The sequence below is a fragment of the Armigeres subalbatus genome, chromosome 1 (genome assembly GCF_024139115.2).
Source record: "Armigeres subalbatus isolate Guangzhou_Male chromosome 1, GZ_Asu_2, whole genome shotgun sequence".
Taxonomy (NCBI): Eukaryota; Metazoa; Arthropoda; class Insecta; order Diptera; family Culicidae; genus Armigeres; species Armigeres subalbatus.
In genome coordinates this window covers 79,171,364-79,196,680 of record NC_085139.1, presented here as the reverse complement: position 1 = coordinate 79,196,680, position 25,317 = coordinate 79,171,364, and the positions used below count along the sequence as shown (strand labels likewise).

General features: G+C 36.7%; 1 protein-coding gene across 12 annotated transcripts in view; it reads left to right on the top strand.

The window, feature by feature from the left end:
- Positions 1-25,317, top strand: part of LOC134227444 (uncharacterized) — a 625,652-nt gene that overhangs the window by 33,972 nt on the left and 566,363 nt on the right. For 5 of the 12 annotated variants that reach the window (XM_062708982.1, XM_062708959.1, XM_062708968.1 and 2 more), the window contains 2 exons: positions 17,033-17,143; positions 17,441-18,107. In XM_062708982.1, coding sequence (XP_062564966.1) covers positions 17,606-18,107 — 502 coding nt within the window. In that variant the 5' untranslated portion in view covers positions 17,033-17,143; positions 17,441-17,605. Of the gene's footprint in view, positions 1-17,032; positions 18,108-25,317 lie in introns of all 12 variants that reach the window. The other 7 variants (XM_062708951.1, XM_062708942.1, XM_062708976.1 and 4 more) reach the window with 5 other exon arrangements.

Below are 25,317 nucleotides of genomic sequence, written 5' to 3'. Positions count from 1 at the left end.
GAACAGATGAAAAAGCGTTTCCCGCCGTTAGGATGAGAATGTCGAGCACCTGAAAAAACATGAAAAGTCAGGGAAAGTCAGAAAATTATGATTAAGGTCAAGGAAAAAAACCACAAAACCCAATATTGAAAATTTATGATGATTTTTTTTGAAATTGAAGGCATGAAACTTATTTTTGTATGACCGTTGGCAGACTCTAGACTAAAAGTCAATAACAGAGGTTCCAAAGCCACGTTGCTCAAATGGTCACTGTTGAGGCCTGAATCAAATAGGGGAACAGACGGCTTTGTCAGGTTTTGTTCTATTATTGTCAGAGGGGTTTTTGTCGACCGAATTTTATAAAATTTGGCCACAACATTCTTCGGTATACAAAGAATGTTCAGGCCAAGTTTGAGCATAATCAGTCATAAAAAAAAACCCTGACAATAATAGAACAAAACCTGCTAAAGCCGTCCTTCCCCTTGTTTTTTTTTAAATAAAAATTCCCTTTTACTATTTTAAATTATTTATTTTGAGTGATTTAGTGTCGGATTCACTTTCAATGGGATGCAGTTTCCTCATCAGCAGCGTTAAATTCATGTACCCATCAAACAAAAGAAGTTCTAAAAGTTCGTTCAAATACTTAATCATCAATCGCAAGAGTCAGTCTTAATCATATTATGTTGATGTGCTTATGATATAGGAAATGCAATATATCTTGATAAATTTGAATTGCTGACTTGCAAGTAACTCTAACGTAAAGCCTAAGCTTGCACATTACCTTTTGATGAAAATTTATCTTAGAAACTTACTTCTGGAGTCACACATCTTGGAGTTTTGAATGTCCGATTTATTTAAAAAGGCATAAAATCTCAAAGCAATATATTAAAAAGACAGGGTCACCGTCTTCGACCAGAGGTCGCACAGCCTGAACACTTAACATCTAGCATCAGACAACGGACAAGACATTTACACAACACCTAGTGGACCAGCTTTACGAAAAGTTTTCTCCTTACCGGGGCGGGAATCGAACCCACACTCTACAGCACATGCGTCTAGACGATTGACGTTGCTAACCGCACGACCACGAAGTCCACAATATTGGTTATGATAAATAGCAATCAACTAATACAGCGGACATTCTTTTCCTCAATATTGCTGGAATATCTAGTCATTTCAAAGAGATCAAGATTATTGCTGCTGAAAAAAACCAAAAATCATAATGCTAACGGAAACACATCTTACGTCAGAAGTTGAGGTTAATGAATATAGTATACAAAAATTTAGTATTTGTTGTTGCTTTTCGAACTCAAGACATACTGGGGGAGTAATGATGTATATACATGACACTATAAAATACACTGAAACTAGTAATACTACATCTGGCCAAAATTGGTTTTTAGCAGTAAAAATTGTCAAAGGATTAAAATCGCGATCATATGGTTTGGTATATCATGCTTCAAACGCTGGTAATAATGAGTTTTTAGATTTTTTGGAACACACTTGGTTTGAGAACGTTATAGATGGAAATCAGATGAGCTTGATTACAGGAGACTTCAACATAAATTGGAAAAATGCAAAAGAATGTGAATCTACAAGTACTGAAAGACTCATTAGAAGTAACTGGTGGACTTTTACTGGAAATTATTAACGTATCTCTTCTCACTGGAGAGTTTCCGAGTGTTTGGAAACAATCACTTGTTATTCCAATTCCAAAAGTAATGAGGACAACGAAAGCAGAAGAATACAGGCCAATTAATATGCTACCGATATATGAGAAGGTGTTGGAAATAATTGTAAAAGATCAACTGTTGGAATATCTAAATGATAGAAACATTTTAATTGATGAGCAGTCCGGGTTCAGACAAATTCATTCCTGCGAATGAGCCCTAAACTTACTCTTGTATAAGTGGAAAAGAATGATTGAAGAAAAAAAGACAATTAGGGTCGGTGTACCAATTCTCGCCATACATAAGAACAACTATTTAAAAAAAAAATAGTAAAAGGCATGTGGGTTTTGTTATAATCATAAAAATTGATTAATCCATAATAGGAACACATGCACCAGTTGTGGTACTATTCTTAATTTTAGTTCCTTATTTGGCAAATCCCATTGTTTTCTTATGGGATTGGCCAAATAGGGACCACTAGTGCGACAACTGGTGCAAAGGACGTTAAAAATTAAGCAAAATCAATTTTTACAATTATGCTTTGCTTGTTTTGGAGGAGATCAAAGGTTTTATCGTATCATATGAATATGCTTTATCGATATGAACTTGGTTGCGGTGATTTGATTGGCCATTTGGCATATAAAACACTAGTGCGACAACTAGTGCTAAAGCCACAACTGGTACATCTAGCCTATTGTATTGTTTTTGGATCTTAAACGAGCATTTGAAACAATTTCTCGTCCTGTAATGGTAAATACTCTGCGTAAATACGGCATTGGAGGAAAAGTCCTTAGTTGGTTTGAGACATATTTGTCGAATCGGACGCAAATTTGTAAATACAATGATGCAACTTCAGCTCAAAATTAGTACCTTTAGGAGTACCTCAGGGCAGTGTTACCATTGATTTTCATTCTGTACATCAATGATATGAAGCAATGTATTAATAATCTCTTTGCTGATTATATGGTATTTTTTATTGGTGAAAAGGATCCTTTGTTAGCAGCTGAAAAAATGAAAGATGATATTGTAACACTGACTAAATGGCTGAAATTTAAAAAGTTGAAACTGAATATACAAAAAACAAAATCAATGGTTGTAACCAACAAAAAACAAATAAACTATGACGAATTAAAACTTTATATTGACGGAACAGAAATTGATAACGGTGTAACGGTGTTTAAATATTTAGGTGTGCTTATTGATCAGAGATTAAATTTTAGAGAGCATATAGATAATATTGTTAGAAAAGCAGCAAGAAAGTATGGTATGTTAGCTCGTCTGAGAAGTCAGTTAACTTTTTGGAATAAAATCTTTTTGTATAAGTCTCTAGTTGCACCGCATATGGATTAGGGTTTAGGCAAATGATTGAGATAGGCAAAATTTGGTCCAAATTCAAATCCTTATAACTTTTTGAAAAATTGATGAAATTGGACAAAACCAGAAACATTCGACGGCAAATTTTGTCAAGATTTAGGAACATGCATGGTCACGAATACTGCCTCCGGACACCGGAGATATTACATCGATGAATACTATTTTCCTAGAGACTAGATCTTATTGAAAATTGAATGCGGGTGTTTGCGCTAAGATCCGTTGAAAAACATCCGAGATATGGCCATTTCAGTATACATGTTTCCGGATACTATGGTCAATTATGTATATCCTATCAATATGGGTATCAAACTTCAAGATTTTTCATGGATATGCTTCAGGAATCATCAGGACGATCAGTTGCCCTGACCATTCTGTAGTAGGTTTCAGGTGCCCCGGGGGAAGTGGCCAATTTGAAAAACATTCAGAATCCTATCAATAAGGGTATCAAACTTCAAGATTTTTCATGAAGATGCTTCAGGAAGCATATTCAGGACGATCAGTTGCGAATGGCCAATTTGAAAAACGATCAGGGTTCTGAACCATATCAGTATGCGTATCAAACTTCAAGATTTTTCGAGGTGATACTTCTAAATGCATTTTAGAACCAGCAGCTGCCATGACCACTCTGTAGTAGGCTCCAGGTGCCCCGGGGGAAGTGGCCAATTTGAAAAACGTCCGGAACCATATCAATATGGGTATCAAACTTCAAGATTTTTAAAAGCTGATACTTTAAAAACATTTTAGAACTAGAAGCTGTCATAACCGCCCTGTAGTAAGCTCCAGGTGTGTCAAAGACAGTGGCCAATTTGTAAAATGTTCGAAACCATATCAAAATGTGTATCAAAGATCAAGGCTTTTCATGAAGATGCTTTTTAACTCTCCTGTCGAATAGAGTTCACCGCCGCACAAAGTTGACCATCTATAAAACGCTCATTACACTGGTCGGCCTCTATAGCCACGAAAGTTGGACGTTGCTGGCGAAGGACCAACCATCGATGGCGGGGTGCAGATGGAAGACAATACGTGGTGGAGGCCAATGAACCACGAGTTGTAACTGTTAGGAGAACTACCCAAACGGTACCATTTTGGAGGTTATGGTGGGCTGGGCATGTAGCCAGAATGTCAGACGACAACCCGATTGAGATGGTGCTCAATAATGATCCAACCGGTACAAGTAAGAAGAGGCGCGTTGCGGTCACGGTGGATCGACCTACTATAGAGTGGTCATGACAGCTGCTGGTTCTAAAATGCATTTAAGTGTCCCCTAAAAAATCTTGAAGTTTGACACCCATATTGATATGGTTCTGGACATTTTTCAAATTGGCCACTTCCCCCGGGGCACCTGGAACCTACTACAGAGCGTTCAGGGTAACTTATCGTCCTGAATATGCTTCTTGAAGCATCTCCATGAAAAACCTTGAAGTTTGAAACCCATATTGATAGGGTTCTGAACGTTTTTCAAATTGGCCACTTCCCTCGGGGCACCTGGAACCTACTACAGAGCGGTCAGGGAAACTGATCGTCCTGAATATGCTTCCTGAAGCATTTCCATGAACAATCTTGAAGTTTGATACCCATATTGATATGGTACCGGATAATATATACGTGATTGGAAGGGTATACATAATTGACCATAGTATCCGGAAACAGGTATACTGAAATGGCCATATCTCGGATGTTTTTCAACGGATCTTAGCGCAACTACCCGCATTCAATTTTCAATAAGATCTCGTCTCTAGGAAAATAGTATTCATCGATGTAAATTCAAACCACACAAAAATACGAGCGGCAGAAAAAATGTGTTTTTGACATGGCCTCCGAAAATCCGGAACATCTCCGGTGTCCGGTGGCCAGTATTCGTGACCATGCATGTTCCTAAATGTTGATTAAATTTGCAGTCGAATGCTTTTGGTTTTATCCAATTTTATAAATTTTTCAAAAAGTTCAAAAGGATTTGAATTTGGGCCAAATTTTGCCTATCTCAATCATTTTGCCTAACCCCTGTAGTATCTTCTTGGATCCTTGTGCGAAATGTTGTATCTTTTGATCTATTTCCAAACAATCGTGAGATCTGCTAGATATCCTTCTCATTCCTTCGCAAGTATACTTACGGAGTAAGAATCCTTATTCACTCTCTGTGGAGTTTATGAACTTTCAAAGATAGTGACGGACTGCTTGCAATCTTCCGGATAATTAAGAATTCAATCTCTACAAGCTCACATAAATCCATTCTGCATTTACAGTAAGCCCAGGAAAACATTTGAACCTACTACGTTTATTTTATCGATTTTTAGTTGTATGCCAAAAGTGTATAAATCGTCTTGCAATTCCAGCATTGTTCTATTTATAGAACATTAATACTAGTTATCAACTCTATGTCAGACAACTACAACAAGCAATAAAACTTTATAAGGAACATCTAATGGAGTTTTTTGAAGCACTCGTTGAAACAGGTTTGAGGATTCCTTGGCATACTTTTTGTATGAATCCCTCCACGAAGACATACCAATTCTAATTAAAGTAAATACCTTTTGATTTTTTTAAATAGCTTTTGAAAAAATCTACTGTACATCCGTTGAGGAGCTCCAGGTAAAAACTATCGAGACAGCTCTTGGAAATCCTTTGGGTTTTTTATATGTTTCTGAAATAATTTGGAAAATTTTATGCAGTGAATAAATATCTTCAGAAGATATCCTTAAGTATTTTCACTGGAATAATTTCTGGATAAAATTCCCAAACATCAAACTGAATATTTTCTGATAAAATAGTTTCATAAACATCACAGGCAAAGAATGTAAATTAAACTGAAACATTTTCATTGACAACAACATTGTACTCTTTTTCTGCCGTAATCTGAGAAAGTGACGTACCTAATTATAACACGCGTGTTTACCATTTTTCTATTAAAGAGTTCGACGAATGCTTCTCGTTAACAGAATTTTTGGAGAATGGCGTATATGTACGTCACTTTTTTAGATTACGGCAGTATGGTTATGGAGTATAGATGAATGTTTAATTGAGACCATCGCCATCTGCGTAGATGAAGTAGACCATAATATTATGATGCCTTCATCTACTATCGTTTTCTCTACTAATGATTTGACCACCTAATGACGTGAGGATCGATCAATGACTTTATACACCCATCAGCAAATGAAAGTTCACGAAATGTTTTTCAAACATAACATTACCTACAGAATCTTGATTGGAGATGATGCCGATACTATGAAGTGCCGTCGTAGGTCTACAAAGATAGTATTTGCCTTTTTTTTAAACAAGCTTAAGAACATCTAGTTGTTGGTTGTAGGTCGAGCATTTTTGATGAATATCTAGTGTAAGCAATCGAAACTCCAACTTCAACAAACGGTTTTGAACTACACCCAGGTTTTTTTACACGGTTTGGTTTTAGTCGTTTAAGACCTTCAGCGTCAATGAAACAATGAATTAACCCCACGAAAAAATTCACAAAAAATCAAAGAAAATTCAGGGGGTATTAAGAAAGCTGTGAAAATTCAGGTTAACCGAGAAATTAATGAATTCCAACCGTGTAAAAAAAACCTGGGTGTATAGCCTATTGCAGCCATTTGATTCATTTTTGACTGCTTTCATTAGATTATTTGTATAATAATGGTTCATTTATTTATCTTCAGATAATTAGAATTAATTCATACAATTTTCGCCTTAACATACACATAGTTTTCACAAATTCAGAGCACTTTCTTTTAAATTCAATAATAGTTTTTGCATTTTTTATATCTAAAGGTAATTCATTAAAAAATCGTATTCCTCTATAATACATTGACTTTTGATTTGTCGTCATTGTGAATGGTACAACACGTAAGTCGTCAATTTGCCTAGTTCTATGCTGATGTAAATTTCGTCATTTGACAATAATGTTTGTTAAATATTTTGGCATGATGTTGTTCTTTAGTTTGAAAATTAGCGCAGGCACATTCAATGTAATTCGTTGTTTTACTGTTTGCCATTGTAGTGCATCCAACATAATATTGATTGGAGTATAACTATTGCAATTCAAAATGAATCTCATAAGCTTATTTAGCAGTTTTTGTAGCCTTTTGAAATGCGTGTAGCCAGCCAGAAACAAAACTGACGAACAGTAATGCCCTGTACTTGGAGGTCTTTTACATCTCCAGGGAGTCCATAAGAATTCCCTATGATGGATAAAGACATCATAAAGTTTATAACATTAATTGACCTTTCCCGAAAAAAATGTATCTCGTTTCATTGTCTCAGCCGATTTTTTAGCTTATTTGAAGTCTTTCCCGAAGAACCCATAATTTTCAAACCTCTATATATTTAAATATCGAAAACAAAACCAAAAAAGTGCGACACGTGTAAACCGGCCAGGTGTACTTTAAAAATCAGGCAAATGTTAGGCCAAATTTGAAGAAAACAGCACTTTTTCGATTTTTGTTCCAATTTTAAGAATAGTAACTTAGTAAGTTAGGCGTCAAAAATATGGGTTCTTTGGAAAAATTGATCTTAAATTAATTAAAGAATCGATTAGGTGAATACAAATTTTTGACGGGAAAGTTCAATTGGAGCCAGTTTTTGAAAGATGTGAGTAATGCTGAATTTACTTGAATCTTAGTGAACGACTAAAATTACCTACGATTTTCTTCAAATCCCTATTGTTCTACTTCTAGAAGTGACTAGGCTTCTAGTAACTCTGATTTTCATATTCATAAATGAAATTTTTCAAAAAACGATCTGGAAAATCAGGGAATTTTTATCTCAAATTTAAGTCGACACCTTGATATTCTATTTTCAATGTATGGAAAAAAATCATCCAGTGCCTATGATCACATTTTTGTAACAATCGACAAAGGTAGGCATGGAAAAAGTGGGGCGTTTAAACATCACTATGGAAAACTAATTAATATTCTAAAAATCATCAAAAATTACAGATATACTTTGTCAGTTAAGATTTTCCACAGCGTTATTTACATCACTTGTTGATTCAGTGAAAATTAGTTGCGAAATTTTTCGTTCGAGGAACATTGCATACTGGCGATAGAATTTTCCAGTGTTATTGTTATGTGGTCACTTTGCTCAATGTTACAAAACCACTTGGTAGCTTTTTTGGATTCTCTAGAACAAACTTTAGGTTTCCACTTAGTTAGCTTAAAGAACTAACAATTTGGGGACTAAGCTTAACTAAAAATCGACATAAATTCAAATGTTACAAATTCGCGATACATGGGCAGTATAAGCCTACTTATTCTAAGCTTATTTTTTGAAAAATGAGCCGGTATAATTTCGAAGTAGTCATGGGAACAATACTTTAGATGTATACTATTTTGAAATAAGGTTTTAAAAATGTGAAATGTTGATTTACTTTTAATAGGTGAAACATTAAAAAACGCCAACAAAAAAGGTTATACAAAAGAAATACGACTGGAAGATTTGGTGTTTTATTGTTGTACAATAATTATTTATTGTACAATAAAACAAAAAAGGTTACCTTTAAGAGGTGTGCGTCGGGACCAATAATTGTTAGTGCTTTCGGGCTCAATCCGAGAGAGTTTTAACCGGCGGCAGCGTGCATCGACGTGGCGATTTGTTTTATCTGGATTTTCGTATATTATACACATCTGCTAGCTAGGAAAGGTGCAAACTTTTGCTTTCGAGGTTCGCTGATAATTATAAATTCAATTCGATTTTTTTTAGATTATACATTATAAAAATACTTAACAAATTGAAGTGATGTGTACTTTGTCTGCGCAGCTCTAGATTCATTGGTACATGACTTGATGTCTGGAAGAAGTTGATTTCAATAAGTAATACCTTGAATGAAAAATGAATCTCTTTTGTGTGACGTTTGATATAACGGAATATAATAAATATTTCACACGCGAACTTTGAGTAGATTTGTCGAAGAGCAAACGTTGTGTATTTATATTAATGTGACCAGCAAACGTCTTGTGAAATGCGGGACGCCTTACTGGATTTCGTCACTGGCTTGCAAATAGATCGTCCAAAAGTGCATTTCGCATATATTTTGGTCAAAAAAAAAAATTGGAAAAATATTTGTAAGGCTGTATGAATTGTAATAAATTTGTAAAACGAAGTTGAAAAATGAAGCGTCCCGCGAAACGTGGGACATCTGGTCACATTACTTTATATTCAATATGTATTTTCGAAAATGTAATGCGGATGCAGAACGATCGCGGATCATAGAATTGTTTAGTTCTGCTTTATGTTGGTGAGTAAATTTATAAGTGTGCCTTTGCTCGTGTTAAATTGTGAACGCAGAACGATTGCGCGATCATCGTAATGCTTGGTTCTGGCTTATGCGGTCGATAAATCTTACTCATTAGTGTTCATATAAATGTTTAGAAAGCTCCGACGGTCACATCACTTATCGGTATTAATCAAGTCACAGCGTTACCTTAACGGCGTTACATTAACGAATGTTTAAGTGATTTTTGCGGAGACGCAAATGTTCCTTCCCTTTAATCCTAACTGACGCCGTTATTGATCTTGATCCCAGTCAGTTGTTCACGGAGTAGCAACCACGAATATGTATAGTCAGTCAGTCTATGCTTAGCTAAATCAATTTTGAATGTAATACATGTTCAAAGTTATTAAGGTTTAAGATGCGTTATTCTAGAATATGAGGACAGATTTGATGATCTTCCATTGAATCTGTCACATTGTACACCCAACCAGCGCACAGTGTTTTCTAACCCAGGAATTCGTGATCGAAAATATTTTGGCCATGAAAAGTTGATTTTAGAGTCTCAGTGACTTCGGAGAAAAGTTTCAGTATGTTAAGCTCCATAATCTGTAAAAAAAAATTTTTTTGACTTATCCCCCTAAAAGTGAGATGGAAATTCTCTTTACTCCAATTATGAAGATACATCATTGGTGTCTTCGAGAAAGTTGTAGAAAAAGTTTCTAAGAAAAATTTTGCTATATAAATTTTATTTCTATCTGCTATAGAAGTCGAGCGACCCATATCGTTATTTATGAACGACTACCAAAAAACAGGTTTTTCACGATACTTTCGTCAATATATTTTTTAGATTTTTCAAATGTTCTACAAAGATCTCCGTCGCGATAAAAAACATGAACCTTTCGAAGACAGTTTCTTCTTATTTTCAATATTGACGAAGTTATTGACGATGTTTTGTTCAAAAATGAGCATTTTGACACTAATTGCATACATGTAGGGGCAAAATGGGGCAGAATTTTAATTAGGAGATTGAACGTATAACTCATGCACTAATGGTTGCATTGCAACATATATGTGACTTAGACACAATCCACGCACTTCTACACCAAGGGACCAAAATTTCAAACTAAAAATTAGGATCCAATATCTGTAGAACAGGAAAACATACATATTGAATTACAAGAAAAACATTTCTCCCACTGAAAAATGTTTTCGGAACATTGTTTAATAGCCAATCAAAGTAGCAGACTTTTAGTATAAAAATGACTCCCTAATCATTTTTTTTACAAATGTGCTCTATCGCACCTATTTGGGTGAAAATGTATTGATGAATACGTAATTAAATACAGTTTTTAATGATCTTTTTGTGTGCACATTGTATTGCTTCGAAAATTTTAGTTTACATGGAATATTTGTACTTTAAAAACAGTGCCATTGAAATGGTGTCGCGTTACGAAAATAGTCGTGTAATTGATACTAAACAAAAAGTACAAAAATTGGAAAAGTAATATTTCGGATTCTCTTAGTACTTGTCAAGAGCTTTCTTTTCATGTATTAAGATCCAAAATCGGACCATTTTCCATGAAGTTACACTAGGTACAAAAATATGGTGTCGCGTTACGCGAATTGAATGTGCTTCTGTAATAAGGGATAAAATGCTTTCGGTTTATTGATACAGTATCACAATGGTTTCTCTCAAGTAATTTAGGGCTTGTACATGAATAGCGTAACAAAATTGGGGGTGTAACGGGGTGCGTGCGCCATTTGGTAACTCTCCATACTACAAAAAATAGGTTACCATACAAAAATGTTACGGAGTGGTGGGAAATTACAAATGTTTGGTGTTTGGTGACCCCTTTGAAATTGTCCGTTAATAAGTCACGTGAAACTGAGTTTTTTTTTCGAATAAATTGTGAGGGTTTTTAAATCCTCTCTCTTTTCCACGCAATATCACAATAATGCCACTCATATGAGTAAACGTAACTAACAGTTTGCTGACGAACACGGTTTCCTTCTACCATGTCACTAACCGTCAAACTTGTTTGTGGATGCCAAGCATGATTATATTTTTTTTAATGGTTCATTTATTTGAAAGATTCATCTGACGTGAAGCGTTACGGAGCCGGAGTTATGTTTTTTGCCTTTCTCGTACAACGAAGTTGTACCGAAAGGCTATAATTTCACTCCGAAAACGAACTTTTTATAGAAGCCTCTGAGACCTATAGTGTTATATACCAATCGACTCAGCTCGTCAAACTGAGCACATGTCTGTCTGTCCGTGTGTATGTATGTGTGTATGTGTGTGCGTATGTGTGTGTATAGCTTTTGTTATAAAAAACATTAGACAACTTTTCGTATAGTAATCCTTAACCGATTTTCTCGCAACAAGTTTTATTCGACAGGGGACAAAGCCTTGTTGAACACTATTGAATTTTATAACGATCGATTATTGCGTTTACAAGTTATGAAGAAAATGGTACATCGAACCATAAAACCCCATATAAGGTTGGCGTCTTAACTAAATGCGAGAAAGGCACCACCAACGCTTGGTGGATTAATCTGGGTTTTTTAATACAAGTTTTATCTTGATTTTCAAACATATTTTTAGCTTTGAGGAACCGAAAGAATCGTGTTTTCTTTTTTCCATTTAATTTGATGATTTTTAATATTTTAGTTAATTTTTCTTTCTTTCGCTCTCACTAGCTCGGCATTTTTTATTCTTTGACCAAGATCGTCACAGCCGAGTACGTCAGCGCTCAAAGAAGATGCCGTGAGCATACGTCAATTTAGTCGATATTTCATCTTAAGAACTTTAACAGAGATTTTCACAGCCAATATCCGTGAAATAATTTAAGAGTGTTGGTCACCGGTAGTCGAAAATATAATGAATATCGTCAGGCAAAAAACTTCACCAAACCAATGCAAGAAGAAGGGCCTATCGAAAAAGGTTAACAGAGAGTTGCTGAGTGATAAATTGAAAAAAAAATCCATTTTATGTTAATCGAGATGAACTAGCATTGAGCTGGTTCGTTAATAAAGACATATTATATCAGGCATCCTAATGAACTTGGCTTTGACCTGAATGAATATACAATAATAAGACAATTATTTTACATCAGGATATAAACACTATTTTCAAAATTGAGTATTTATTTTCTGGGTAGTTTTGACGATAGCGTAAAGATTGAAAATGTAGTTAAAAGTAGTGCACTCAGGGCACGACGCATACGTTCTTGTGATAAACATTGGTTGAGACATGAGACATATTCCAATCTTTTCGGAAATAAATAAAAAGTTGAAAACAGACAACGTTCCAGTAGAAACGTAGAATAAAAAACGACAGAAATATTCCTCTTCAACATTGCTGAGCTTCTTGGGCCATCATCACCTTTCAAAATGGTTAACGTAGAAAAAAGGCAATATAGAACTTTTCAGTGTAAAAAAACTCACTTCTAGGGGGATCGATCGTCTGACCACGTACTTAAAAACCGATCCGGGTCATACTTGTGTCTGACTAATATAAAAATAGGAAAACGCATTACCATTTAATTTGTTTCTAAAACTGAATATGTGATACGAATGGAATTGGTTCAGTTCTATATTTGTGCCGGTTAGTCCCTCAAACTTTAATAACTGAAACTCCAGATCGTAACCTCCAACTCGAACTACATTCAACGATAGATAATGTGATAATATTCTGTGTCGAATATAACATGTCGCATCGAAATCGGCTGAAATTACGTATTCTATCAACGATAAACACGTTTGCGTAACGCGACACCATTTGCAGGAGACTGTTTGTCGATCAGCGTAACGCGGCGGTGTTCATATCAATTCAGTTATTTTCATTATAATTTCCGTTTTTTCCTGCGATTTTAATTCACAGCCTCATTTCTGTTGATGTATACGAGAAATGCTTAGAATAAATCGAGACTCCAAACCGTATACCAGAGCTGAAAAACGCAATTGTATTTCAAAATGCGAAAAAGTGCAATTCAGCGATGGTGTCGCGTTACGAAATGCAGCGCGCTATATTTATCATATTCAAAGCGAAAAATCTCAAAATGAATATACTATCAGAAAGGAAATTTAGTGAGGATAATTTTACACCTGTTTAATCATATGTCCCCGAGGCTAATTTTCGAATGCAGACCTAATTTCTCGCTGAAAGTCGGCTCCTCATGGTGTCGCGTTACGCTGGAATGTGTCCTTAGCTTTCCGTAAGTACCGTATGGATATGTTTTCTTCTACTTCTTGTTAAATATAAAAAATGAATTGGTCTGTATTCCGCATAAATAAGAAACGGCTGGGTTCAAGTTTCTTCATCACAATTTCCGATGGGCTTACATAATATTTTCTTATGTAAAAGTCACGACTTAAACTGAAAAAATATGAAAAATTCAAATTAGAATTTGTATGGGTATTTTGTATAGGCATATCACAACACGCATTCTCACCTACTGTGCAAGACAACGTCTGCCGGGTCATCTAGTTCATGATAATAACACTTACGCCAAACCTATGTCTTGTTTTAATGTCCAAATTTTGAAAATCATTATCGAATCGACGGATATTTTACAGATAAATACCAATATATCGGGATATTGGTATTTTCAGAGAATTTTAAATGAAAAGAAATAAACTAAAATTTTTGGAACACTTTTCTGTAAACCTGTTTTTCAATATTGTGATGTTTTAGACGTAGCAAACCGGCTTTTTATTATTACGGGATATTTCGAAAAGTAAATAGGTAAAACAAGTAGATACCTTCGAATTGCTTTCATAAAATTATATTTAAACTTATGATGTTTGAGGCGTCGCTAACCATAGTTTCCATTCAATAAAGATTACTGATTTACCCGATACTGCATTTCCTCTCATCAGCATTCCTGGCTGTATGGTGATTTCTAAAATAATACAATTTGCCCAAATACACTGGGGTCGCTTTTAACGTGACTTTTTGATGATTTTTTTTAAATACGCGTTGTTTCTTCCCGCGGAATTTGAAATTCATGTCAGTTCTGTAAAACATCCATCCATAATCATTTAGAAAATTTTGTATTTGGCTAAATCATAGGTCTTGCGTAAGTGTAAAGACTAAAGATGACCCTGCAGACGTTGTCCTGCACAGTAGGCGAGAATGCGATCTACCTTTTTAAATTTCCATACAAATTTTATTTTCAATTTTTCATATTTTTTCCAATTTTGGTCGAGATTCTTACATGAGAAAATATTCTGTAAATCCGTCGGACATGTTGATAAACAAATTTGCTGAAGAAATGAAGTAAATCTATCCAGCCGTTTTTTAGTTATGCACAATACAGACCAATTCATTTTTTATATATAACACGAGGAAGAAGAAAAAGATGTTCATACGGCACTTATGTCAAGCTATGTCACATATATGTTGCAATGCAACCATTAGAGCATGAGTTATACTTTCAATTACCTAAATAAAATTCTGCCCCATTTTGCCCCTACATGTATGCAGTTAATGACAAAATGCTCATTTTTGAATCGAAAATCGTCAATAACTTCGTCAATATTAAAAATAAGAAGAAACTGCCTTCGAAAGGTTCATGTTTTTCATCGCAACGGAGATCTTTGTAGAACATTTGAAAAATCTAAAAAATGTATTGACGAAAGTATCGTGAAAAACCTGTTTTTTAGTGGTCGTTCATGAATAACGATCCATATCTCGACTTCTATAGCAGATAGAAATAAAACTTATCTAGCAAAATTTTTCGTAGAAACTTTTTCTACAACTTTCTCGAAGACACCAATGATGTGTCTTCATAATTGGAGTAAAGAGAATTTCCATCTCACTTTTAGGGGGATTAATCAAACAAATTTTTTTCCAGAGTATGGAGCTTAACATACTGAAACTTTTCTCCGAAGTCACTGAGACTCTAAAATCAACTTTTCATGGCCAAAACATTTTCGATCACGAATTCCTGGGTTAGAAAACACTGTGCAGCGGATGGCAGATTTTAATACAATTCTGCATACGAACCTTACAGAAACTGTATAATTATTTGGCATATACAGATTTTAATACAATTTTTGTATAAAAAGCTTATAGAATTGTATGTGCCAATATTTTATACAATGATTGCCAGATTTGTTTTTTGGGTGTAGATTTCATCTGTATAGAGATGACTGTCAATTATACATATCTGGAGTCCCTGGCACAAAATCTGAAATGGTTGATCGAATGAACTCTGACATTCAGAGTATGCTGCGAACTTGATGGCCTGATTTTTAACAGAGGAAAAACCCAAACGATTATTTTTCACACAAAACGTGCCGTTGTGGCGAATGTACCATCAATTAGAGTGGGAAACGAATATTGAATACTCTAATGTTGTCAGAAATCTAGGTTTATTAATGGATTCTAACTTGCACAGTCAGCTCAGGTTAATGCCGTGTGCAGTAAAATTTATAATGTCTTACTCTCGCTTGTATTATTGAGATGTTGTACTCCCCAACATATCCGGATTCAACTGGTCAGGTCTCTTTTAGTTCTACTGTTTGATTATGGTAATGTTTTGTTTGGCCTTGTTACTACGAAAAATACGAAAAATTGAACCAAGTATTCAACGCTGTTACACAATATGCTTTTACTGAAAAAGTTTGATCATTTATCTAATTAAAGAAAGGCTATTCTTGGAAGTGGTTTTACAAATAATTCAAAGTTCAGAGCCTGTATCCAAACATTCAAAATTATAAACAGCCCTCCAATTTATCTTCGAGATTATTTCACATATACTCGTTCCTCGCGAGGTTCATTACTTATCGTTCCTAGATGTTTCACAAACAGTTTAAAAGACTCGTTCCGATAAAAATTAGGAACGATTTATCTAGATATCAAAGGTGCGAAAGAAGCTTTTCTTTATTTAAACGGAATCTAAATATCTTATCCAGTATGTAATTATTGGTCTTAGATGTTGCATAGTAGCATAAGCATTGAAAATCAATATGTGATTATTTAAGTCGCTATATGGTAATTGTTAATAAATAGATAAATAAAATGAATAGCCATTAGATTGGCCCAGCTTAGTATGGGGAGAAAAAGTGTTGTCGAATTCCATGGGGCATCCCCCAGGATTGTGTCGTTGGGTGAGAAAATCAAAAAAAAAATAAAATTTCTTAAAATTTCAGCTCAATCGCTCGTTGCATAAACTGGCGTAATTGATTTGAAAGCTATATAAAAGTTAATTTAATCATCATACAATGTTTTGTGAAATTGTTCTGTAGCATACCAGCTGCTCTTTTTGCAGTTCTGAGCTCAATCGAGCAATCAGAATCAATTTCCAGATCGAATGAGTCACGGAGGAGTATTTTCCTATACATTTTGACTGAAATCCCCATACAAACTTCAAATCAATCGCGCCAGCTTATGCAACAAGCGATTGAGCTGAAAATTTGAGAGATTGATTTTCTCACTCAAAGACACAATCCTAGGGGGTGCCCCGTGGAATTCGACAACTTTTTGTTTCCTGGGCCAGTCAGCCAAGCTAAAAGAATACTAAGTTGAGCAGGCCAAGCAGGTTGAAAATACGCTACATAAAGAAAGAAAAAGTAGATATTTATTGTTATTTGGGATTTCAATCGATGTCACGGTTAGAATCAACAATATTCTGAACAAACGCGGCATACATTTCAATCAAAGGTACATACATGTTGATATACACTTTTTAAGAAATCAATCGAAAACAAGGCATTGAACGAACGATAAATTAGTTTAGATTTAGATCTCATCATTGAACGATCAATTAATAATGCGTTGTTATTTTTCATTTTCTTTCAGAACGAGTGTAGAACGGATTTTCTAACCTATCGTGTTTCTGGAAAACCTCACGCAACGGAACAACATTTGTTAGCAATCGATTCAGACCGTCGTTTTCGGTTTCCATAAAGAGTATGTAGTGTGATTCCGGGAAATCAGATCCGACGGAAGAACATTGATCACAATCGATTGGCGCCATCGGGACGAGTATGTTGTGGCAAAATTATTGTCCATTCGAAGGCGTCAATTCGGATGGGTCTTTGCGATCTCGTGGGCTCGATCGAGATTTTAGCTTCATGGAAGTACTTCCCATAGTAAATGTTTTCTGAATTACGCGTCGCCTTTTGAGGGTGCGTCCTGGTACATTGTCCCCCTTCTGACCAGGATCCCGTCAGTATCGAGCAATACAGTTTTATTTTCTCTCTGTAGTAGTAGTCATAGTAGTTACATTTGTGTGCAATATTGCGTGAGTTAGCGCGAACAGTGCAGTGATAGAGTGCACTTTCGGACCATTGCAGCTCGATAACTAGTTGAATTGAAGGAATTGTAAGAGAGGGAAAGATCTTTTCTAGCAAGATATTGCTAAATCGGTTGATGGTTTCGCGAGAACGCTGGATAGTAAAGATGTCCGAATCAGGTTACGAGAGCCGAACTGATAACAACGGAGCGTCCACCAGCATGAACCCGCGCACACCGCCCAACTGCGCCCGCTGCCGCAACCATGGTCTCAAGATAGCCCTGAAGGGACACAAGCGCTATTGTAGCTTTCGAGACTGCAACTGCAAGAGGTGCTGCCTGACGGTCGAGCGGCAGCGGATCATGGCCAAGCAGACGGCTGACCGACGGGCGCAGGTCATGGACGAACAGCGGCTGCTGCAGGACGGCGAAGTGCCCCCAAAACCGGAACATAACCTTCTTGTGCCGAAATTGTGCGACCTAAAAGAAATTAGCCACAGTTCGCATCCGAGAACGAACGAGTGCGATTCGTTCTCCGGCTCGATGAACTCCAACCCGGACAGTGCGTCGGTGGCTCTGGCCCTGCACCGAAGGTCATCACCTGGCAGAGCAACGCTTCATCCACAGCAGCACGCTTCAGGTAGGTGGTCCCCGAAGAGGGCGATTCTATGTTTTTGATACACCAGAGCCTGACCTAAATATTGCACGCAAGGTGGGGGTGATTAGTTGACATGAAAGAATTTACCTTTTCTTAGGCAAATTTAGGGAAAAAAAGTTTACTTTTGTGAGTTTTGATTAGTAATCATCAGTTCATAGTAACAAATCAAAATGCATGGATATCCTATTATTATGGAATGAAGTTGGCTCTTAATTTAAAAAAAATATATAATTGATTAAGTTGGTAAATTGGTGTAATTTGACTAATTAAATTGTCAATCAATTTAAATCAAATCAATCAAAATTAAAAGGTGAATAACCTTGGCTGCTTGCGCAGAATGCTGACCAAATTTCATAAACTAAAACCCAACGCAATCGCAAAATTTCTGTGAGGAAATTTGTGCACATCGGGAGCTTTAAGCACTTAGGACACTTAATTTGAATCGCTGTATTGGTAATAAAACGAATCTGACGGGTATTTTGGTAGGTTGGGAAAACTGGAGAAAGTGGGAACATTAGACCATTTAGGCCAATGTGATAATCAATCAAATGAGTTGAATAAGATTAAACAATGTGATTTTTGTCCATACTGCATTTTCAATGGATCAAGAAAACTTTAAAAGCATTCTACTCTCTACTACCTCAATTCCACATACTTTGCTTCTATCGCTGTATCATAGCCTACCTCGTTCTGTTTGGCAAGCGGATCGCGATTCACAACCGAGTCTAATCTAACTTTCTGTTCAAATTGTACACAAATTAAAATGTTTCATACATTGGCCTAAGTATAAAATAAAGCTTATTGCATCGAATGGGATGGTGAAAACTTTACTTCTATTTATGTTGATTTTTATGAATTACGTTCCGCGATCGTTGAATTCAGTAAGACACGGCACTACAAAGCAGACCATGTTGCAGATGGCTTGGGTCAAATGTTGGTTCGCCTTTGGCAATTTTTCTCGACGTCCCAGGGTCATAGAGTATTTGTGCTAGCCAGAGAAACTGAAATGATAGTTCAAATGGGAATTCACGAAATGTATATATGAATGCGCCCATGATTGTTTTTCACGACAGTTAAAGAACCGATGCTATACAAGCTAGTTTCATTCTAAATACGACTTTCTTATTGTGATTACCGTTGGATTCCTTCTCAAACCTTTATAGCCCTCAAATTTTTAGATTAAAAATGTTTTTGTTTTTTTTTCATTATTGGTTCCACCAGAAATCTCCACGTATTCTATTTGGAATCTTTACCGATAATAATCAAGTTATTAAACTAGAGGAAGTACTTCCCGTAGCTAATGTTATCTGGATCGTGCCCAATCTCCGAACGATGTTTCTATTTGCGATGTACTTTCATCTTTCAATTTTCATTCTTCGAAGATTAACGCTACCAATAGTAGTTCCGCTAGAGTGTGATATTCCGTGACTGAATGTATCAGCAGTAGAGAAACCCTGAAGCGCGATTCCGGAAAATTGTAGTTCTGAAACTCAACCAAGCAAGAACAAAAGTCCACAAAAGAATACAGTTTGCCCGCGCCCGGTTGATCGGTTCCGATAGTGAAAATGTCCGAATCAGGTTACGACAGCCGAACGGACAACAACGGAGCGTCCAGCAGCATGACCCCGCGCACACCGCCGAACTGTGCCCGCTGCCGCAACCACAGTCTCAAGATCGGCCTGAAGGGACACAAGCGCTATTGTAAGTTCCGCAACTGCGTCTGCGAAAGGTGCATCCTGACCGTAGAGCGGCAGCAGATCGCCAGCCAGGCAGACGGCGGCCCGGCGGGCGCAAACCATGGACGAACAGCGGCTGCTCATCGACGGCGAGGTAGCTCCCGAACCGGTACATTACGTTCCCGTACATAAATTGTCTGAACTAAAACAGTTGATTCATCATACTTCTCAGCAGAGATCATCCATCGATTGCGACTCGTCCACCGGTTCGATCCATTCTACCCCGGGAAGCTCATCGGTGGCGCAGACCCTGCATCGGAGGTCACCCATCAGTGCATCAATCCATCCACAACAATACGTCCAAGGGGTGTCAGGCCATTTGGCCGAATGCCGTCTGGCCGAATGCCGTTTGGCCGAACGCCATTTGGCCGAATGCCGTTTGGCCGAACGGGTCATTTGGCCGAATGCCGTTTGGCCGAATAGTTAAAAAAAATTGACCTCAAATTACGAGTTGCGAAGATAAAAAAAAACGTGAATAATGTGAAGTAAGAAGTGAGAAGTGAGACGTGAAAAATGGGAAGAGAAAAGTGAACAGAGAACTGAGAACAGAGAACTTCTTCCTTCTTCTTTTTTCTCCTTCTTCCTTCTCCCACCTCCTTCTTCCTTCTTCTTTCTTACGTCTTTCTTTTTCCTTCTTCTTTTTTCCTTCCTTTTTCTTTCTTCCTTCTTCGTTCCCTTCTCTTTCTTTTTTCTTCTTCCTTCTCTCTAATTCCTTCTTCCGTTTTTTCTTCTTCCTTTTTTCTTCTTCCTTTTTTTCTTCATCCTTCTTCCTTCTTCTTTTGTTTTCTTCTTCTTTTTTATTCTTCCTTCTCCCTTCTTCATCATTTCTTCTTCCTTCTTCCTTTTTTCTTATTCCTTCTTCCATCTTCCTTTTTCTTCTTCCTTCTTTATTCTTCCTTCTTCCTTCTTCTTTTTTCCTGAATCCTTATTCCTTCTTCCTTATTCCTTCTACCTTCTTCATGCTTCCTTCTTCCTGCTTCCTTCTTCCTTCTTCTTACTTCCTTCTTCCTTCTTCCTTCTTCTTTCTTCCTTCTTTCTTCTTCCTTCTTCCTTCTTCCAGCTTCCTTCATCCTTCTTCCTTATTCCTTATTCCTTCATCCATCTTCCTTCTGACTTCTTACTTCTTCCTTCGTCCTTCTTCCTTCTTCCTTCTTTCTTCTTCCTTCTTCCTTCTTCCTTCTACTTTCTTTATTCTTCCTTCATCCTTCATCCTTCTTTCTTCTTCCTTCTTCCTTCTTCCTTCTTCCTTCTTCCTTCTTCCTTCTTCCTACTTCCTTCTTCCTTCTTCCTTCTTCCTTCTTCATTCTTCCTTCTTCATTATTCCTTCTTCCTTCGTCCTTATTCCTTCTTCCTTTTTCCTTCTTCCATCTTCCTTCTTCCTTCTTCCTTCTTCCTTCTTCCTTCTTCCTTCTTCCGTCTTCCTTCTTCCTTCTTCCTTTTTTTCTTCTTCTTGTTCTCTTATTCCTTCTTCCTTCTTCATTATTTCTTCTTCCTTCTTTCTTCTTCCTTCTCCCTTTATCTTTCTTCTTTCTTCCTTCTTCCTTCTTCCTTCTTCCATCTTCCTTCTTTTTTCTTCTTTCTTCCTTCTTCCTTCTTCCTTCTTCCTTTTTCCTTCTTCCTTCTTCCTTCTTCCTTCTTCCTTCTTCCTTCTTCCTTCTTCTTTCTTCCTTTTTTCTCCTTCCTGTTTTCTTATGCCTTCTTCCTTCTTCATTATTTCTTCTTCCTTCTTTCTTCTTCCTTCTTCCTCTCCCTTCATCTTTCTTCTTTCTTCCTTCTTCCTTCTTCCATCTTCCTTCTTTTTTCTTCTTTCTTCTTTCTTCCTTCTTCCTTCTTCCTTTTTCCTTCTTCCTTTTTCCTTTTTCCTTCTTTCTTCTTCCTTCTTCCTTCTTCCTTCTTCCTTCTTCCTTCTTCCTTATTCCTTCTACCTTCGTCCTTATTCTTTCTTCCTTCTTCCTACTTCCTTCTTCCTTCTTCCTTCTTCCATCTTCCATCTTCCTTCTTCCTTCTTCCTTCATCCTTCTTCCTCCTTCCTTCTTCCTTCTTCCTTCTTCCTTTTTCCTCATTCCTTCTTCCTTTTTTTCTTCTTCTTGTTTTCTTATTCCTTCTTCCTTCTTCATTATTTCTTCTTACTTCTTTCTTCTTCCTTCATTCTTCTTCCTTCTTTCTTCTTCCTTCTCCCTTCATCTTTCTTCTTTCTTCCTTCTTCTTTCTTCCTTCTTCCTTCTTCCTTCTTCCTTCTTCCTTCTTCCATCTTCCTTCTTTTTTCTTCTTTCTTCCTTCTTCCTTCTTCTTTCGTCCTTATTCCTTCTTCCTTCTTCCCTCTTCCTTCTTCATAATTTCTTCTTCCTTCTTCATTTTTTTCTTCTTCTTGTTTTCATATTCCTTCTTCCTTCTTCATTATTTCTTCTTCATTATTTCTTCTTCCTTCTTTCTTCTTCCTTCTCCCTTCATCTTTCTTCTTTCTTCCTTCTTCCTTCTTCCTTCTTCCTTCTTCCATCTTCCTTCCTATTTCTTCTTTCTTCCTTCTTCCTTCTTCCTTCTTCCTTCTTCTTTCGTCCTTATTCCTTCTTCTTTCGTCCTTATTCCTTCTTCTTTCGTCCTTATTCCTTCTTTCTTCTTCCATCTTCCTTCTTCCTTCTTCCTTCTTCCTTTTTACTTCTTCCTTCTTCCTTCTTCCTTCTTCCTTCTTCCTTCTTCCTTCTTCCTTCTTCCTTCTTCCTTCTTCCTTCTTCCTTCTTCCTTCTTCCTTCTTCCTTCTTCCTTCTTCCTTCTTCCTTCTTCTTTCTTCCTCCTTCCTTCTTCCTTTTTTTCTTCTTCCTGTTTTCTTATGCCTTCTTCCTTCTTCATTATTTCTTCTTCCTTCTTTCTTCTTCCTTCTTCCTCTTTCTTTATCTTTCTTCTTTCTTCCTTCTTCCTTCCTCTTTCTTCCTTATTCTTTCTTCCTTCTTCCTTCTTCCTTCCATCTTCCTTCTTCTTTCTTCTTTCTTCCTTCTTCCTTCTTCCTTTTTCCTTCTTCCATTTTCCTTTTTCCTTCTTTCTTCTTTCTTCTTCCTTCTTCCTTATTTCTTCTTCCTTCTTCCTTCTTCCTTCTTCCTTCTTCCTTCTTCCTTCTTCCTTCTTCCTTCTTTCTTCTTCCTTCTTCCTTCTTTCTTCTTCCTTCTTTCTACTTCTTTCTTCCTTCTTTCTTCTTTCTTATTCCTTCTTTATACTTCTTTCTTCCTTCTTCCTTCTTCCTTCTACCATCTTCTTTCTACATTCTTCCTTCTCCTTCTTCCTTCTTCTTCCATACCCTTCTTCCTTCTTTCTTCTTTATTCTTCCTACTTCACTTGTTTTTCGTTTTTCTTCCTTGATTCTTTCTTCTTCTTTAATTCTTTCTTCTTTCTCTTTCCTTCTTCTCTTTTTATTCTTCATTCAGAGAATTTCAACTATTCGGCCAAACGGCATTCGGCCAGATGGCGTTCGGCCAAATGACCCTTTCGGCCAAATGGCATTCGGCCAAACGACATTCGGCCAAACGGCATTCGGCCAAATGACCCTAAACCGTCCAAGGTAGGTGGAACGATTTGATTTGCAATATTTTGGGAATGTCAAGGGTCAAAAGGATAAAACAATTCCATATAGAAACCTTACACATTTGAAATAGGCTGTCCATCAAAAACTGCCTCAAAAATAATCAAACATGTGTTTCCAAAAACGGGGTACGGTTTGTACCGTTCCCTCGTTGTATAAAAGCTTTGCATCCCAGTTCTGCTACTTTGTAACTTCTCTGCTTAAGGATGATCAAGACAGAGTATGAAAATGGTCGCGCTAGAAATTTGAAAATAACTTTTTTATGCAGTTTGTAGCGCAGCAAAGGCAGAAAGTTGGTTTTCACTAGTTCATGCATATTGCTTTTGCGATATGTCCCTGAAAGCGTCAAACGGCTTTAAAATGGGAGTTCACCTTAAGTACTTCCATAGTTACTTTTCATCACAATTACTATTTATACATTCATAGATCATGTGGCTGCATAATATACTCAATCACGCCCTGGGTTGTCGGAAAAATCGCAGTCTCCATTCGGCCCAGACCCCATGAGATACACCGCTGGGTTACGGAAGGATATCGATCTGTTAAGGATATGCGATTTTGAGAAAAAACAATGTTTCAGCAGATTCTAATCGGAATTACGCGAAATTTTAGTATGACATTTTTGGTTTCGTTTCTTCGAATTGAAGAAATTTTGTATTTTTTTCACGAAATGAGAAGAAATTCGAGAAAATCCTTAAATCAACACCTCCTATTCGATCGAATTTTATTTATTACTAGCTGGATGGACTTTATTTCTAAATCTATTTTTGTGGTTCAAATGACAAATGAGCGAGGATATGAAGTGCTGCACTCTAGATCAATTATTGAGCTATAGTTTTGGATTTCTTTACAATTTACCGAAGTTTAGCATACTTTAGAATATCAATCTAATCCAAGTAAAATCGTCATATTTTTCAATGCATAAAAACTACGGAGCTCAAGACGAACCGAACAAAGCAGAGGCCTTCCCATTCTATTGATTACGTCTTGGGTTAAAAAAGAACAGAAATAAGGCGTCCGATACCGGTGCCATTTGGCCGAATGGCATTTGACCGAAAGGATCATTCGGACGAAGTGATGATGATTGTGAAAAAAGAGAAATAAGATGTTTGAATTGAATGGAGAGTAGTGAGCAGTGGGAAGTGCGTACTGTGAAATGAGAAATGAGTACAGTTTTTCGAGTTGTGATCAGTGACAAGTAGGAAGCTAGTATTGGTAATTTTAAGTAAGAAGTGAGTGGTGAGAAGTTACAGGGTGCAGCATAAAATAATGCGAAAATTGGTTCTATTTCTTTTAAATCCCATTTGAACTGCTCCAAGCAATAATCTCAACATTTTCGAGTTCAGTTATCATTATAAAGTCTTTTCAAACAAATTTACTGAATGTGTGCTTTTTTTTTATTATTAATATTCTCAAGACGACACCGAAGCTAGAACACGCCTTTCGAATCTAGTCCTCCGACATCGACTGCCATGTGCATGTTATGGCTGACATTAGGGTCTTCACACAAGCATGCGATGGTTTGTAGGCTCGTGCTTTAATAAACGCTCCAATCGAATAACCCAACGGATTAAGGTCTGGACTGCTAGAGGGCCTCAAATCTTTCGACCAAAATTTCATTTTGATCTTCAGCCATTGTTGGGTCCATTAAACATGTGACATGGCGCTCCATCATTCGGTAGGACAACGTTTTGATCCTCGGAGAATTTGGCCTTTCCTCAGGGAAGCACTTGGTCCTTTAAAATATCGAAAAACAATTCGGTATTGATTTTAACCCCAACATCAATGGAAACAAGCGGCAGTTTTAATCCGTTGGACGCCCCAAGCCAAACATCATGACACCAGCCGGATTGGTTTGGAATTTAACCTTCACTTTCTCCAGAAC